Raw genomic sequence first — 17,651 nt, 5'->3', positions numbered from 1 at the left:
CTGAATGGTCACATGCCCTTGGAAGCTTGTAAGTAAAACAGAATGGCAATAAGCAGCACCTATCGTTTGAGCCTACGATTTGGTAGCGAGACAGACTGTTGTATTTATTTTGGTTTTATTCTTAAACTCATGGCAAGGCTTCTCTATACAGATTATCTAAGCTAGTGTTCACCACTATGTCTTGTGGTAATTAATTCCACTGCGTAGTTTTCCCCCTATTGACTGCTGGCAGAATGTGTTACTTATGCATATCAACAGAGAGCTCATAACAAGATATGGAGCCAATTGCAGGGGTGGGGAGAGAAAGAATTGGACCTTTTACTTAACACAGATTTAGTAGTAGGGAAAGGCCAGACTACCAGAATGTTTCAAACTTAATGTGTAGTACAAACTCTTTTGCTGTGCATTCAATCAAGTATGTAATGTAAAGTATGTATTATACTGCTGATAAAAGACAGGTGAATGCAGCTCTGGCAGTCACACACTGGTTGCTTTACATGTTTCTCAGTCAAGTTTGTTTCGTGCCAGTGGAAGACCTATAAAGTGTTGGCACTACCTATTATAAAAGTAAAACACAATCGCACTAAAGGTCTAGTCTAATGGAGGAACAATATAGTTAGTGCAACCACCTCTTACCAGGTGTTCCTAGTCTGAAAATAATTTGTGCCAGCCTTGTACCACCATGGAGTTGATAACAATATAAGCTTAACTAGAATAGATGGTAAGCTTCATCTCTGTTCATGAAGCATTTAAAGCCAATCTGAGATTTAGAAAATGTTAACATTTTAGCTGCAGAACAGCCTTACATGCTATGACATTTCTATTGCATTTGTATGTGCTTTGAGTAAATTTTGTGGAAGCTGAATTTATTAAATGGTGCCATTATGTGGAATGTTGGGTAGATCAACAAATTATGACATCAGACTATCAAGGCAAGGTACAAAACTTAAAATATGCAAGCAAGTGTAGATTTTTAAAACTAAGATGGCTTATCCTTACATAGAAAGATAATCTAGTTAAAAATATTGAAAGGTACCTCTTCAATTTGTGGCATAGCAGAACAGCATTGGCAGCCTTACATCAGTGTTTCCATCACCTGCAAACAACTGCACTGAACTTGATGGAGCCAAAGTTATGAACTTTTGACAAAATGTACCCTTCAGCAGAAGAGGGTGGAGGCAATTTGTAGATTCTTCCTTCCCCTTGCAGCTACCTGTTCCTCCCAGATATCTACTGTAAAGGGTTAGAGGACTCTCTGGAACTATGAGGGAGGCACAGGGGGGAATCAGTAAAATCACCTTACCCACACTTCCTTTAGCAGGGGTCTCTGGTGGATCTCTGTCCCCCCTGAGAATGGAACGTGTTCTTCTGTTTGTAGAAAGGCAAGTTAGATCCACAGACAAAAATTCTTGGCAAGCACTGGGAAAAGTTAATATACCGTACCAGTTTGTGCTGAAGATGTAATGTACTTAGAAGAATGCAAACAAATAAAGAACAGTATCTTAAACTAATGTGATGTTTAACATTTCTTCAGAGCTTGGAAGATTACTTTTAAAAAGTAATAAATTACAGTTACAATTACTTGGCCCAAAAAGTAGCAATTACCGTTACAATTACAATTGCTCTGAAAGTAACTGATTACGTTACTTTTTCTCAAAAGTAATCACTACAATTACATTTCAGTTACTTTTTAAAAAAAACTCCTACGAGGTGCTGGCCTTGGCTGCTGCACATCTAAGAAGCCTAAAACAATATTAAAAATAAACACACACACACAGGGGGTAGTAGAATAAAAAATTTTATCCATAAGATTAATATAATGGCATAACAGAATCTCACATCCCCCCAAGCAATGAAGATACCCCAACTCTTGAAATCAAATTTTACACTTGAAATGCTTTTATAATATGTTTCTGTTATGTCTCAAAAGAACAAGATGCTCAAAGAGCATGTCAGACAAGGAATGTCTTTTTACAGTCATTACGTTGCCACCAGTACTGAACAGGCATTCTACTGCGGCGCTTGAAGGCATGCCTGTGTTGTGCTGCAAAAAACACCGCAGCACACGTGGAAAGCCATGGAGTGATGACACTTCCCTGCTGGGAGACCTCAGGTACCTCACCAGTTCCTCCTTAGCAGTGTCCACTGCTGACTTCTTGCCCTGGGGCAGAAAGTTAAAGAAGTCATCTTCTAAGTCATCTCCTTCCTGGTCTTTATCTGAAGACTGATCACCGTCCTCATTAAGTACACCCATCTTTATTTCAGCTTTCAACAAGGGTTCCATTGTGTATCTAAGAAAGAGAGAGGATATGTTAACATATATGTTAGGAAACCATCATCTGCTCTTCATTTCCTGATGCTTGTCATGTCCCCTGGTTCAGGGTCCAGCCTGAGCCTGTGGATGATGACATGGAAGGTAGGAAGGTGACCAAGTCACCACACACATGGGGCAGCACAGCAGACCCTTAAGGATTACCTGCAGCAACCCAAGGTTGTGATGAGGAGCCCCAGGAAGAAAAGGCCCAGCCCCTGCCTACCACCTTAAGCCCTCTGATGCCTCCCTTGAGACAACATTTCCCTTGGAGTAATCCACCCAAAGGGCTTCCCTAATGTTCTTACTTGTTGGTATGGGTGGTGGCCTGACACGATTCCAGCCGATCTAGTTTGAAGCGAGGGTGTACGCAGGCTGCCAGAAGAAGCAGATCCCTGCCAGATCCCCACCTCTCAAGGGTTGTCTGCTGCTGCTTCAGCATTTTGGGAGGAGGGGTGTCACGCATTGGTTCAGGAAGGCCACGTCTCCTTGCCTTTATTGCTTCTTCAATTGCTCTCAGCTTCTCAGGGTGTGCCCTCTGAGGAAGAAGAACAAAGCATGAATCCAAGAAAAAATGGAAGAGGAACTTCACAATTTAAACATAAATAGACAATGGACACTCTTTGAGGACCAGCATGACAAAGGCTTACCTCAAAATGTTTCTTCACATTGGATGAGGAGGAAACAGCTGATCTCAGATTTTTGATCCTTGGAAGGCAGTAATTGCATCGTACAACAACATTTTTCCCACTCTGGCTCACAAATGTACAAGCTTTCTCAAAGCCAAACCATGGTACTTGCTGTTCTGCAGATGTGGCTGTGGGCAACTGGCACTGCTTCATGCCCTCCTCCTCGTGCACAGGGCCTCCTTTCTGAACCTCACTTTCTAGTTTTGCCTCCTCAGGATCAACAAGCTGTGACGCAAGTGGCCGCACTAACTGACTGCTGCTCTCAGCAGCAAAACCTGCAACAGGCGTCTCTGTAATAAACAAGAGATAATGCTCCTATGTGGGTGAACTTCAGCTGTGATGTGCCCCCATCTCTTCCCCATGCTGCAAGATGCCCCAGTCAGAGTGGAAGTAAGCAGGTCGATAGCACAATTAAAAGAGATCCTATTTGCATCATTTTTGCTCACTAAATAACCCTGCCTGGGCCAGTCTAACCTACTATCTCACAGGGTTGTTGTGAGAACAAAATGAGACTAGGGTTCAAATCCCCACATAGCCATGAAGCTCACTGAGTGACCTTGGGCCAGTCACTGCCTCTCAGCCTCATGAAAACCCTATTCATAGGGTTACCATAAGTTGGAATCAACTTGAAGGCAGTACATATATTTTTTATTTTGAATATGATGATTATGATAATAAATATGCAGCATTTCAAATTAATTCTGTATGAGAAGCATTCCATGCCAAGCTTGGAAAACCAAGGATGAGGTATAAAATGTAGACAAAAATACTTTTGACAAAATGCCGTTTATCTTTTATATATATGAGCCTGGGTAGGGAACATTTAATCTAGCCTACTTGCTTTCAGCAAGAAGGGTTAAGTGCCTTCAGGCTAGGGCAGTCACCAGAAGGCCACAGCAGAGACAAAGGAGCCTAGTGTTGTGGAGATGTTAGATGGGAGCTTTGGGGAGTAAAGATGGAGGCTCCTGAAGGCTGCAATTCTAAACGCACTTACTAAGGGATTAAGCCCCATAGAACTCAACAAGACTGACTTCTAAGTAGATATAGTTTGGACTGTGCTATTGGTAAACCTTGACTAGGGTTCTTCTGCAAAGACATCCATATCCAAGCAGGGTTGGCAACCCCCTGCCTGGAATACCCTGCCCTTATCTTTTAATGTGGCTGCTCCAAATGTTTTTACAGATTTGACCCTTTACTTCAGAAAGAGGTCTGAAAAATGAGTAAGAGTAAGAAGTATCTTTTAAAATTGTTCTTTTCAATTCACTCTTGAATGAACATCATACCTAGGGCAGATCCACACCATTCCTTTAAAGCACATTCAACACCCATTTGAAGCACATGAATCCCACCACAGAATCATGGGAACTGCAGTTTGTTAAGAGTGGTGAGAACTATAACTGTGAGGGGGAAATGACACTTCCCAGAATTCTTTAGGGGAAGTCATGCGCTTTAAATGCGAGTTGGATGTGCTTTACACATATTGTGTGAATCCGCTTAATAAATTTTGCCTGCATGTAAATTGTTTTAATTAATTTTTCAAAATGGAAATAAGCTATTAAGTGTAGTGGGTGACCATGGGCTACTCACCATTTCTCAGCCTATCTGCCCCTCAGGATGAAAACAATGGAGAACCATGACTACCCCAAGGCATACTTAAAATGTAAAGGAAGTATTGTACAACCATAGTATGCAATTGGATACTTATAGGGACACAGCATGACAAAACTGGGTGGAAGTAAAAGTTCTACACTTAGGAAAAAGAAACCAAATGCACAGTTATAAGATGGGGGATACTTGGCTCAGCAGTACGACATGCAAGAAGGATCTTGGAATTCTTGTTGATCACAAGCTGAGTATGAGCCAACAGTGTGATGTGGCTGCAAAAAAGGCAAATGCTATATCAGGCTGCATTAACAGAAGTATAGTTTCCAAATCATGTGAAGTATTAGTTCCCCTCTATTCAGCACTGGTTAGGCCTCATCTTGAGTGCTGTGTCCAGTTCTGGTCTCTGCACTTCAAGAAGGATGCAGACAAACTGGAACAGTTTCAAAAGAGGGCAACAAGGATGATCAGGGGACTGGAAACAACGCCCTATGAGGAGAGACTGAAGGAACTGGGCATATTTAACCTGGAGAAGACTGAGGGGAGATATGATAGCACTCTTCAAGTACTTGAAAGGTTGCCACACAGAGGAGGGCCGGGATCTCTTCTCAATGATCCCAGAGTGCAGGACACAGAATAATGGGCTCAAGTTGCAAGAAGCCAGATTTCGACTGGACATCAGGAAAAGCTTCCTAACTGTTAGAGCCATACAACAATGGAACTAATTACTAGAGAGGTAGTGGGATCTCCGACACTGGAGGCATTCAAGAGGCAGCTGGACAGCCATCTGTTGGGAATGCTTTGGTTTGGATTCCTGCATTGAGCACGGGGTTGGACTTGATGGCCTTATAGGCCCCTTCCAACTCTACTATTCTATGATTCTATGAAAATATTTATATAAGCATGACTATCAAATGTTTATTTATATAACCTGTAAAGATATTTATAGCGCAATCCTATGTTTGTTTACTCAGAAGCAAGTCCCAATGTATTCAATGGGGCTTACTCAACCAGGGAAAACTGCAGCCTCAAGTGATAAGGAACTTGTTCTTTTAACAAGTCCTTTAAGTTGAGAGCTTATCCCAGTCTGCGTCTTGTGTTGAAATTGCTTTTTAATATGTTTTTAAACTTTTTCTTAAAAAAAATGTTTTTAAAGCTTTTAAAAATGTTTTTAAAGATGTTTTGTTTTAATATATTTTAAAGTCTGTTTTTATGATTTTTAAAGTGTTTTTAGTGCTTTTGTTTGCTGCCCTGGGCTCCTACTGGGAGGAAGGGTGGGATATAAATAAAATAATAAAAATAAATAAATAAACTTCATTTTTTTAAAAAATGAGTATTAGTTTCCTACATAATAAAAACTGTGATAAACCCTGCCTAATTTCTTTAAAAATAGGGTTGGAGGGAGAGAGATTTACAACACAAACACAAGTCTGCACTTTACTCACAATCATGAAAGGGCGGGGTTGCAGCCAGAGCTTTGAAAAGTTACTTTAAACTACAACTCCCATCAGCCCCAGCCAGCATGGCCACTGGATTGGGCTGATGGGAGTTGTAGCTAGAGCATGATCTGTTTAAAAAAAAGTTGTGCAGGGGGGGTTACGTTTTGGTGTATATCTCGGGAATTAGACCACCTAGAAACTTAATTTTTTTTTTAAATTGAAGCAGAGAGTCCAGAGAGTAAGGGGTGGTAGCCAGAGAGCCGGAGCCCCCCTCCAAAACCAGATACTCCAGCCGAAAACACACACACCGGGGCACACACACACACAAATCATCATCACTCACCTCCACAGCTCTTCACCATTCTGCTGCAGCCTTCTCCTCCGTTGTTGTCCGTGCCCTGGCTTTTTCCTCCGGCGTCCATTTTTTCCTCTCAGAGTCAGACGCTAGCAGGCTTCCCCTGCCTATTCATCTCTTCCCTCGTGCCTCCTAACACAGATCACGAGGGAAGAGACAGTCTGCGCAGAGGTCCAATCAGTGTGAGGCACATGTCTTGTGTTAACCAATCACAGCCAGTAGCTGACTTCCCCTTGTTCCCGCCCCCAAGTAACGTCCAACCTAACATGGAAACGTTAAAGTTGAAGCTGAAAAGTAGGGAAATTACTATTCGTTCCGTTACTTGCCAAATGTAATGGAATTACCCACTCGTTATTTAAAATTGTAACGAATTAAAAGTAACTCGTTAAAAATAACGAATTACTTCCAAGCTCTGCATTTCTTCACAGAATGTATTCACACTGCATGTAGGAAAACTTGAGTAATAGGAGTTATGAGAACATTCATTTTCATCCAATATCCTATTGCAAAAACTACTATCAATGAGCACATAAGGAGAGGACATAAACCAGGGAGAGGACTGGTGGCCCTCCCAATCTTGTTCACCTACAACTGCCATCATCCCCGACTATAGCCATGCTGGCTACGCTATAACTTATGAGAGTTGAAGTCTAACAACATCTAAAGGGCTACATAAAGCCTATACTAACAATGCTCATTAATACTTTTTTATTTCTTAGGATAAAATATTTGTATTTATTAAAGACATTTTATACCTCCACCTTCCTCCTCCAGTTAGGAACAAAAGTAAAAGCAACTAATTTATATCCCACCTTTCCTCCAAGGAACTCCTGGTGGTGTACATGATTCTCCACCACCCCATTTTATCCTCACAACCACCCTGTGAGATAGGTAAACGCTGAGAGACAGTGACTGGTCCAAGGTCACTCAGGGAACTTTGTGCCCAAGTGGGAATTTGGACCCTGGTCTCTCAGGTCCTAGTTACCAAGCGTTTAACAGTTTTGAAATGTCTGCTCATGCTTCTCAAGATGTCAAAGCAGCCACAACTTATGGTGGCCCTGCTATGATGGACTGAAACATCAATTTTTCATCCTTCCACAATAGAGAATTCAAGCAAGGCCATAATCATAGTATCTTGCTCAGCCCCAAATTCTAATGTTATTTTTAATATAGAACAATCAGTTATTTTTACTATTTCAGGTAAGAGTCACATAGTATCATAGATGCTGCTGCTACAGTCTGGGGTTAATTCACAAACTCCTACTATAGCACTTGCCCTTGTCTTAATAACTCAGCTATTTCTTCAAACTGACTACTTTTAAACTTTTAATTTTATAGAAAATGGAGGGCACTGTCTTGTTTGTTCATTATTAATGTATTAATTGATGTTTAGCTTCACAGGAAACTTTTACTATTCACCAGATGGTGGAAATCCTGTTTACATTAACTGACCATAACTTAGCCAACAAAGCAAGGCACAATCTGCCAGGAAGCTCAATAGGTAGTTTCAAGGCCTAATTCTGCCTCCCCTAACAACTCTTTTGTAAAAGCAGCTTTTGCCAATAAAGAAGCAGTCAGACCTATCTCATCCAGGAAGACTCTATTCAGTGTTCTCACACTATCATTTGAGTTGATTTTTTAACTTAAACACTGTCTTACACACAGGGCTGGCGACCCAGAGGGGCTCCTCCTTAGGATGGGAAGTTGGCGCTCCCCTTCTGTGACCTCCAGCAGCGTTCGGTCTTGCAACCGGACCCTGCCGCAGATCGTGGAAAGGGAGCTCCCAGACACGCCCCAGTGCGGGCTTCAATAAGCCTGCCCGCATGCCCAATCAACCTCTCCCATCAGAGTGTATGCCAGGAGCACATGCCTGCCATCATCCAAGATGTGGGCGGGGTCTTCCCTAAGGGGCTGATGCCCCCTCCGCTATCTTGGTTGATGGCAGGCATCATTCACACAGCATGAGGGGTAGATGGGGCATGAGGGTGGGCTTATTAGCCCTGTGCCACCTGTATGAGGGGTGTTGAACTATGGCATCACAGGCCTGGGGCCAGCCCTGCCTACACATCAGCCTTGTAATGCTAGGCTGTAAAAGGCAGTCCTATTTTTAATCACTTTGTTTTTCTAAAATTGCCTGTTCCTTGATGCCTGCATCACAGTTATCACTAATACACCTTTTTCATGTTATGGGCCTGGGCCTGATGTGACAAAGCAACTTTAAAATCACATCGGTCTAAACATGCTCTACTTTACCGATTTAAGAGGAGTTCATATGGAGACGGCCTAGAGGTTAGAAGTCTGCCCTGAGAATATTCTGCAATGACTACAAATGCACATCCTATCTTGTAGAAATACAAACAGTCCAGCGAGGGTTAGTAGCAACCCTGGCACACACAAGAATAAGTTCAAGTCAAGAATTGTGATATTTGCTGAAAAGAAAGAGCGCCGAAGCCCTTCCATGATAACAGCAAGTTACAAAATACAGCATTTTCTGTGAAAGTAGAAGGTATGAGGCAGTCCTTAGTGTCAACTGGACGTTTTGGAAATATGACAATAAGAAAGCAGTATTTGCAAGCATGACTTCAACCTACTTAAAGACTAGGATAGTAGGCAATTTAAAAAAAACTGGCCATCAGGTCAGGAAACAAGAATGAGCCAAACAGAGCTTGAGAGACTGATCAAGTATCTTTAGCAATGCTGCCATCTACAGGAATTTGGCAAAAGTTTCATAGGTTACAAAAATAAAATCAAGAACTCTATGGGTTTGATATTTAGGCCTAAATCATTGGTCTTCAGTTGAAAGGTCAGGACCCACTACTGGGTTGCAGTCTGAATTAATGTGGGTCACAACTGCAGCAGTAAAACCACTTCAATCTATGGTAAAAGATTAAGAAGTGGGTCCCCAAATGCATGTTTGGGCTAAAGGGCCCAAGCTCTGTAAAAGTTGAAGACTAATGGGCTAAACTACACAAAATACCATGAAAGCTGCAAACTGGAGCAGGACTGTGAATAATGCAATATATCTGATGTGACAGGTGCTTATGTTGCCCCATTCAGAATCTAAATGCTTTGTTAAATAGTTTATCAACCCAAATGTGTCATAATTATGTGATGATCTAATCAATGTAGGGTCTCAGTAGTAACGGAGTATTCAAACTCATGTAAAGCAGAGAAAAAATATATGTTTTGGCCTAGAGAGCCAGTGTGGCATAACGGTTAGAGTGTTGGACTACAACCTGGGAGACCAGGGTTCAGTCCCCCACACAGGCATGAAGCTCACAGGGTCACCTTGGGCCAGTCACTGCCTCTCAGCCTCGGAGGAAGGCAATGGTAAGCCACCTCTAATACCGTTTACCATGAAAACCCTATTCATAGGGTCGCCATAAGTCGGGATTGACTTGAAGGCGGTCCATTTCCATTTTTCCATTTGGATTCTCCAGTTATAAGAAGTTTCCCTTTATCAATTTTTTCTAAAATACATTATGCTGTAAACATTGTGGAAAAAGCATCAAATATTTCTAAAATTATAGACAGTTTAAAAAGACTACTGCTAAATGTGCTAATCTGACTGACTGTAGTTTGCATTTCACATTCACTAAAAGAATATTCAAATTCTATACAACAATTTATACAAGTGCTACATCTTCCCCAGTCATGAGGGAGCAACAGATTACTTAGCTCTCTCTATTGTAGAATAATTTAGTTGTAAATTTATAATAAAATAAAATTTTAATATACCAATTAAGATCAGTTACTTTAGGAAGTTTAAAATTGTCCTTTCTAAACAGGTTAATTCAAAGATGGAATTTCCTTTATTTTCATAATGGGGGGGGGAATCAATTTGGGAGCTCCATACAACATATTCCACTGTCATCTTTACCAATCTCAATCTAAGCCAACCAGCCTTATAAAGTATTAGCTGCATGCATTTTAAATGAATTTTTACATACTGAGAAGACAACCTCTTTTGCATTTGTTGCAAGTACAAAAGTAGGTATTCCTAGATACCACAAATTGATCAACTGCATTATTAAATGCAGTCCAGTCCAGGAAACAATGAAACAGCTTTGACAGTTCTTTGTTTCTTCAGCATTCAGGTAAGATGTCAATGTCTTTCATCCATAGTTATCTTGATATATCATACAGTGCCAGTCACTCTCATTTCTTCTTCTTTCCTTTTCCTTTTTTACCTCCCTCTCCTTGCTGTAGATTCTGGTCACTGCTTCCCATTTTCTGTGTCCTTGTTTTTAGTTTAGGAATTGTTTCTGCTGCATATAGCATCACTGCCTTACCTAAGGAGCGGACAGAGAAAGAAAAAAGGAGTGAGAAGGAAAACCCTCCTGTTTTTCCACCACCACTGCTGCCCTTAAGAGGATCAACTGAAAGCTACAAAGGAAGCCACCAAAACTAGTCATTAAAGCAGAAGTGGAGAACCTTTTTCAGCCCAAAGACCACATTCCCTCACAACTAACCTTTTAAGGGCTGTATGTCAGCAGTGGCTGTGACCTGAGCAAAATGTGAATGGGGTTCATATGCACACCCCTTCGCTACACCCTCCACCCCCCTCAAGGAAACTCGCATCGCCAGAGCCTTTTCCTCATTTCTTCGTTGCATTAAAGGAGAATTTTACATACATAAAAAAGTGTTTATTGCAATTACTTGACACTATTTTGCTTGATAGCCACTGTCGCTAGGTTAACAAAAGTAGAATATAAATCAAAAAGGAACCAATGTAGCAGAAACATACTACGAAGTAAAGCTTTGTTAGCAATTGATCATCCACCATATATACATATCAGTACAGTTGTCACTTCCGTACTTTAACCCAGAAATATTATTTGAAATAAAAGTTATGGAGACCATGTTTGCATTTCGACTTCCTTCATTAGGGTACATCTATTGTATTCAGTACCATTTTGTTTTAGACTTACACAGTATTTGAAAATGCTCAAGAGTTCTCACATTTGAATTGACAAAATTTGTTTTTTTTTTAAAAAAACCTTGTGCATATGAAACACACCAAGCCCAAATCAAGTTTGAGAGATGTTGGGGGGGGGGTGTCTTGCAGAGAAAGGTGCCAGCAGTCGAGCATGTGTGTAGTTTTCACTACAGAAACAGCAGTCCTTGGGTAGGCAGTCACATTTAGCTGTTAAGATTGCAATACTGGCCCTAACTGCTACGAAGAGACCCTTCTTGTAAGGAGAGTTTTTGCAGACACACACACACAATTATGTGACAGCTCTAGCGTGCATGTACACAGACACACTTTCTAGTCACCTAAATTTAGGAACCTTTATTAAGAAGTTTATGTAAGAAACTTAATCTCACTCACGTGTTGGAAACTGAGGTTGACATGGTTTATCATCTTCTGTCTTGAGCTGAATGCGCACTCTACCTCTATACTGTGCATCACGGTTCCACTCCCTGGGATACATTTTGTTTTTCTAGCATTTGGAAAAGGGGTTAGAATTTTATAAGCAAGCATAGTTCAAAATACACATACACGGTGACTGAAATCTGTAGTGGAATTACTATTAAGACCCCCTAAACTCAGTGAGTAAAAATGCTTTGATTTGAACTATGAGTTTCAACAAGAGTAAACCTTACAAAAGTTCTGTAAGGTAGGCCATTATTCCCGTATCACTGACTGAAAAGTTAGATTGCTGAAGACAATCCAGAGTTCATGCTAACATCAATTTTTAAGAGGGGATTTCCCAGGTCATAGCCAACTCTTAAATATTATGGTGCATTACTACAAACCTTTTCAATCTATGGTTCTCTGACTGCCATTAACACTGAATAGGTATATTTTGTAGTACATACACTAAAGTATATAGACATATATACTTGGGACATATTCTCCAACTACAATGGGAACTAAAATTTATCATATTACCTCCAAAAGTACATTAAGTCCAACTGCTGCACATACATCTTGGATTTCTGTAGATGTTGGATTTTCAACTGCCTAGAAGTCAGACATTTTTAGTTACTATCAGGTGCAGCTAATTTCTTTTTACTATAAAGAGCCTTTACTTATTTACTTAATAACTATAGCAGTAGCTTGGTAATATCAAATTATTGCACCAACATTAGCCATAAAAATATGGAGGCAACAACCTGTGCATTGAGCTGATGAGCAACATCCAATAAGAACACAGGGCTACTGACAGCAAGACACTGTAGCAGCTATAACAAAGACTCTGGGAACTGAATTAAGAAATTGTACGTTAGGCTTTTTTTCCTCCTCAATCTTCCTCTAGATTAATTTTATATATGATATGCAGCTGTATGTAAATAAACAAATTTGAAATTTCTTTACCAACTTTACTGACGTTACTAATACTTTCCCCAATACTATTATTGATGTTGTATTATGTTTTTATGTTGTATATTACCATACTATATTTCCTATGAAAGTGTGATTCATAAATATCTAAATAAATAAAATGTGACACCCGCCATGTCAAATTACTTTATCAAGAGGTATTCTTCTTCCTTCTGCTATTGTCTTCTTGTTATTTATATAGGCAGGATATATACAGATGAACCTAAGCCAAGAGAAAAGCAAGACAAGTTGGGAGCTGCTACAGTATGTTTAGAATAATATTTATTATCCCACCCTCAAGGCCCATGCTGAGATTTAACCTGTGCTTTCCCTAGGTTGAGCCAATCAAGGTGGAATTATAGTTGCCAAACAATGGCACAAGCAACTTTTTAAATAAAATACATTTTTCCTCTTCATCAGACGACAAATAGCAGTTACGAAGCTAAAGGCTTAGGGTAGTTTTTTTCTTCACCAAAGGCTGCAATATTAAAAAAATTAATAAAGTAAAACTTTTAATCAACTAAAAAGATATCTCATTTATCAGGCAGTATAAATATTGTATCGTATACACCAATAACAATCAGTTCTCCAAATGCTTAACCTTATATAATAAAACAGCACCATCCACATACAAGGAGGCATTGGCAGGATTAGGGGAACCTGAAGGTTTACACGGGGGGGGGGGGGAGGGGGGGAGACTCAAACCAGTCTAGTTAGGACTCAGCTCGCTTTATGGCCACTGCATGGAGACAAAGAATGGACCCTGAAAACCAGGGAGGGGGGATGGAATAGAGTAGCCTGGAAAGGTCCTGCCAGGCACCCTGAACAGGGACACTCCACACTGCAACACTATGTTGCAGTCTCATTTACATGGTTGTAAATACACTTGCTCGTAAAAAAACTGCAGATGTGAATCATCATCTTAAAAGGGATACTCTCCACTCCTTTCACACAAGGGGAATATATCTTTTAACACTCTGCTGTTCAGCTGTGGGGTTGAGACCTAAAGCTGGTTGCAACAGTAGAACTATCATCATACAAATATATGGTAACAAAAATTAGTAAGTGGGTGGAATCCCCAAATGCATGTTTGGGTTAAAGTTAGGTACCGGTTCTTAAACGGCTCAAGACTACTACTATAAGAGAATGCTTAATACCACATATATTTATTTTATTTTTATTATATTTATATCCCACCTTTCCTCCCAGAAGGATTATACGCATATTCTCTAAAAAGGAAGTACCTTTCTGAGTTCAGAAACAGTTGCAAAATTAATCAAACAGACAACTTTACTAAAGCCCGTATGATCAAATATATTAAAATTAATTTTAACGAGGTGCAGCTGTATTTCTCCTCCAGCAGTGGCTGCCACCCACCCACCGTGTTGTTAAAGGGCTGTCGCAGAAGCAGAGGACCAAGAGCGACACCACCAAGCGAAGAACAGCCATGTAAAAGGCAACAAGCACCCTCTCTTCCCTTCCTCGGCAACGCGTTCGAGCGCCAGAACCTGGACACACTCTCTGCTGGGGCCCTCCTGTCAAAGGGAGGTCTCGTCCCACAGTCTGAATTACCGGCCCAGACACTTCCCCGTGAACAAGCCTGCGGCCCATGAAATCCCCAACCCAGAGCCGGCAGAACTGGCGGGGAACCGCCAAAGAAAACCCGTAAGCGGGGACCCGGGACCTCCTCCTCTTCCTCCCCCCAAGTTACCGAGACTTATCGTTGGGCAAGGAGGAAGCGGCCCAAGCCATGGTGTCCGCGCCAGCAGGCCGGCAGCGCCTATCGGCTCGGCTTGAAAGAAAAGCTCAGCGATAAACCATCAGAGCTGCCACGGGGAACGGGAAAAGAGGAACTGGACCGGACATCCCGCCCTCACGCGGCGACGTTCTCATCTTCCATAGGGTCATAGGGCCATCTTTCAAAAATAATGAGCATATACCTCCTTGGTTTTGAGTAAGCCAATGGGAGAATTAGTGGTTGCGTGTATCGCGAGACATTCAACAAGCGGGGCTAAACCACAGACCATAGAGATAAGAAAAGTAGAAATACAATTACTCATGTCTGGAGATCGTTCCGCCCCCCCTTTCTTTTATTTCCTACTCCGTGTGGGGAAGTGCCCCTTTAGAATTTTAGCATGGCTGTGACAGACTAGAAGTTTCTCACCAGCATAAAAGATAACAACAGAGCAGTTCTGTACATGCCTATCTATATGTAAGCCCCATAGAGTTGAACGGGGCTTACTCTCATGTAAGCGGGTATAGAATTGTTGCAGGCTAAGAGTTCGTCTAAATGAGGCTAGTGAAGGCTAGCAGGACTAGTACCACCGGCTGGGCCAAGGAAGTGATAAATGCTTCCTTGAGTGAGGGAGTAGTCCCTAGTAGTCTCAAGGAGGCAGTAGTGAGACCTCTTTTAAAGAAACCTTCCTTAGACCCAGATAACTTGAACAATTATAGACCGGTGGCGAATGTCCCCTTTTTGGGCAAGGTTCTGGAGCGGGTGGTCGCCGCTGCCAGTCAGCTCCAGGTGCTCTTGGATGAGACCGATTATCTGGATCCGTTTCAATCCGGTTTTAGGCCTGGTTTTGGCACTGAAACAGCCTTGGTCGCCCTGTGTGATGACCTCTGTCGGGAGAGGGACAGGGGGAGTGTGAGTCTGTTGATTCTCCTTGATCTCTCAGCGGCGTTTGATACCATCGACCATGGTATCCTTCTGGGGAGACTCGCGGAGTTGGGAGTTGGAGGCACTGCCTGGCAGTGGTTCCGCTCCTACTTGGTGGATCGTCGCCAGAAGGTAGTACTTGGGGAACATTGCTCGACACCTTGGACTCTCCATTGTGGAGTCCCTCAGGGGTCGGTTTTGTCCCCCATGCTTTTTAACATCTACATGCAGCCTCTGGGTGCCATCATCAGGAGTTTTGGAGTGCGTTGCCACCAGTACGCTGATGACACGCAGCTCTATTTCTCCTTTTCATCTTCTACAGGTGAATCTGTGGACGTGCTGAATCACTGTCTGACCGCGATAATGGACTGGATGAGAGCTAATAAACTGAGACTCAATCCAGACAAGACTGAGACACTGTTGGTGAATGCCTTCCCTGCCCACATGGTGGATGTTTACCCTGTTCTAGATGGGGTTACACTCCCCTTGAAGGAACAGGTTTGTAGTCTTGGGGTTCTTTTCGATCCTTTCTTGTCTCTTGAGGCGCAAGTGGCCTCGGTGGCAAGAAATGCGTTCTACCACCTTCGGTTGGTATACGCCCCTATCTGGACAGGGATGACCTCGTCTCAGTTGTTCATGCTCTGGTAACTTCTAGGTTGGATTACTGTAATGCGCTCTACGTAGGGCTGCCCTTGAAGACGGTTCGGAAGCTTCAGCTAGTGCAAAACGCAGCAGCCAGACTGCTGACGAGGACCAGCCGGTCAGCACATATAACACCTGTTCTGGCCCATTTGCACTGGCTACCCATTTGTTTCCGAGCCGGATTCAAGGTGCTGGTTTTGACCTATAAAGCCTTACACGGCGTGGGACCGCAGTATCTTGTGGAACGCCTCTCCCGCTATGAACCGACCCGGTCACTTCGCTCAGCATCTAAGGCCCTCCTCTGGGTACCAACCCATCGGGAAGCCCGGAGGACAGTTACTCGATCTAGGGCCTTTTCTGTAGTGGCCCCCAAACTGTGGAATAGCCTCCCCTAAGAAGTACGCCTGGCGCCGACGCTTCCATCTTTTCGGCGCCAGGTTAAGACCTGGCTATGCTCCCAGGCATTTTAAGCGTTTAATGTTATAACTTTAAATCTTTTATTTTTTGTTTGCTGCTTATGTTTACTGTTGGTAGGTTGTCTATTGTGATATTCTGTATTTTAATCTTTTTGTACACCGCCCAGAGAGCCACTCGCTATGGGCGGTTTAAAAATGAAACAAATAAATAAATAAAAATACAAAAAGTCATGAATTTTTGAGGGGTTTGCAGAAAACTGCCCAGTCACAGCTACACCAAAATCCTCCATTGCTCAATTGTTGCCATTGTTTTCTGTTGTGAGCTCTCACGTCCACTGTAGGAGTAAAACATAAATTAATTAAATGCAAGGGCCTGTGTGCATCCGATGTAATCTTGTATGGCAGGGGTGCATTGATTCAACCTATGATATGAGTCAATGTGCTTGATATGTCCCAGTCTGCATCTGTGTCAGAATTGTTTAATATGTTTTTTAATAATGTTTTTAACCTTTTTTAAAGTTGTTTTTTAAAATGTTTTTAATGCTGTTTTGTTTTAATGTATTTTAAGATCTGTTTTTATGACGTTTTAGTGCTTTGTTTGCCACCCTGGGCTCCTGCTGAGAGGAAGGGCGGGATACAATTAATTATGTGCTCAACACTCCCCCTCCCAGCACATATCAAAGTGGGCAAGGCCAACGGGGAAAAGGGGGTGTGGCGAGAACTGCAGTTCTCAAGTCTGCCTGCAAAAAGCTTTTCCACCAGCTATCTGTACTCTACCTTGTTTGAAATCATTTTATCATTCATTCTTAATTTTTTAAAATAAAATAAAATAAAATGGTACACATCGGCGGGGCTTGGGTGGCTCACAACACCTTTTAGCATCACACTGAGTGACCTATAAGAGCAGTCAGTTAATTTGAAAATATTTTTAAAAAATTAAAAGGATAAATTTGAGTGGGGAGACTTGTGGGGCCAACAAAACTTTTTGGCATCACAGCATTGTAGCAGGGAATCTACAGGAGCAGTCAGTAAAAAAAAGTTGATGAAGATAGGCACCATAAAAATGTCTGTCATCATAACACAGAAGTGGTCAGTAATTTTTTTAAAAGCCTAACAAGTATTTAGCTTTAAAAAAAAATTTTTTTTGAGGGAAGGTATGGAGAAGCCAAAAAACTTATTTTTTTTTTTTTGAGGGGAGGTAATACAACCC

At 41.8% G+C, this 17,651-nt stretch overlaps 2 protein-coding genes across 3 annotated transcripts; both read right to left on the bottom strand.

Annotated features, from left to right (window-relative positions):
- Positions 1-1,826: 1,826 nt before the first annotated feature.
- Positions 1,827-10,089, bottom strand: LOC133383418 (uncharacterized). The gene is made up of 4 exons (XM_061624084.1): positions 6,385-10,089; positions 2,962-3,290; positions 2,620-2,849; positions 1,827-2,291 (listed from the first exon to the last, which is right to left on the bottom strand). Exons 1-4 carry the CDS (start codon positions 6,461-6,463, stop codon positions 1,901-1,903), a joined length of 1,029 nt encoding a protein of 342 aa, XP_061480068.1. The 5' UTR covers positions 6,464-10,089; the 3' UTR covers positions 1,827-1,900.
- Positions 10,090-10,185: 96 nt separating this feature from the next.
- On the bottom strand, positions 10,186-14,631 carry SRP19 (signal recognition particle 19). Of its 2 annotated transcripts, none has more exons than XM_061624120.1 (5): positions 14,436-14,631; positions 12,872-12,947; positions 12,293-12,364; positions 11,729-11,840; positions 10,186-10,688 (listed from the first exon to the last, which is right to left on the bottom strand). In XM_061624120.1, exons 1-5 carry the CDS (start codon positions 14,474-14,476, stop codon positions 10,555-10,557), a joined length of 435 nt encoding a protein of 144 aa, XP_061480104.1. In that variant the 5' UTR covers positions 14,477-14,631; the 3' UTR covers positions 10,186-10,554. The 2 variants fall into 2 exon arrangements, with proteins under 2 accessions (XP_061480104.1, XP_061480093.1); XM_061624109.1 differs by lacking the exon at positions 14,436-14,631 and adding an exon at positions 14,106-14,416.
- Positions 14,632-17,651: the final 3,020 nt, after the last annotated feature.

The sequence above is a fragment of the Rhineura floridana genome, chromosome 1 (genome assembly GCF_030035675.1).
Source record: "Rhineura floridana isolate rRhiFlo1 chromosome 1, rRhiFlo1.hap2, whole genome shotgun sequence".
Classification (NCBI taxonomy): Eukaryota; Metazoa; Chordata; class Lepidosauria; order Squamata; family Rhineuridae; genus Rhineura; species Rhineura floridana.
The sequence above is the reverse complement of the archived record's forward strand: the minus strand, read 5'-3'. Positions and strand labels throughout refer to the sequence as shown.

Bases quoted from the DNA above. Each gene is read 5' to 3' on its own strand.
- LOC133383418 (XM_061624084.1), bottom strand. From the start codon at position 6,463: ATGGACGCCGGAGGAAAAAGCCAGGGCACGGACAACAACGGAGGAGAA. The intron at 3,291-6,384 runs GTGAGTGATGAT...TGTTTATTACAG, and splicing joins AATGGTGAAGAGCTGTGGAG to AGACGCCTGTTGCAGGTTTT. The intron at 2,292-2,619 runs GTAAGAACATTA...TCTCTTTCTTAG, and splicing joins GCCACCACCCATACCAACAA to ATACACAATGGAACCCTTGT.
- SRP19 (XM_061624109.1), bottom strand. From the start codon at position 14,335: ATGGGCCGCAGGCTTGTTCACGGGGAAGTGTCTGGGCCGGTAATTCAG. The intron at 12,948-14,105 runs GTGGGTGGGTGG...CTCTTGGCTTAG, and splicing joins GACAGCCCTTTAACAACACG to GTTCATCTGTATATATCCTG. The intron at 11,841-12,292 runs GTAATATGATAA...TCCAAATGCTAG, and splicing joins GACTTAATGTACTTTTGGAG to AAAAACAAAATGTATCCCAG.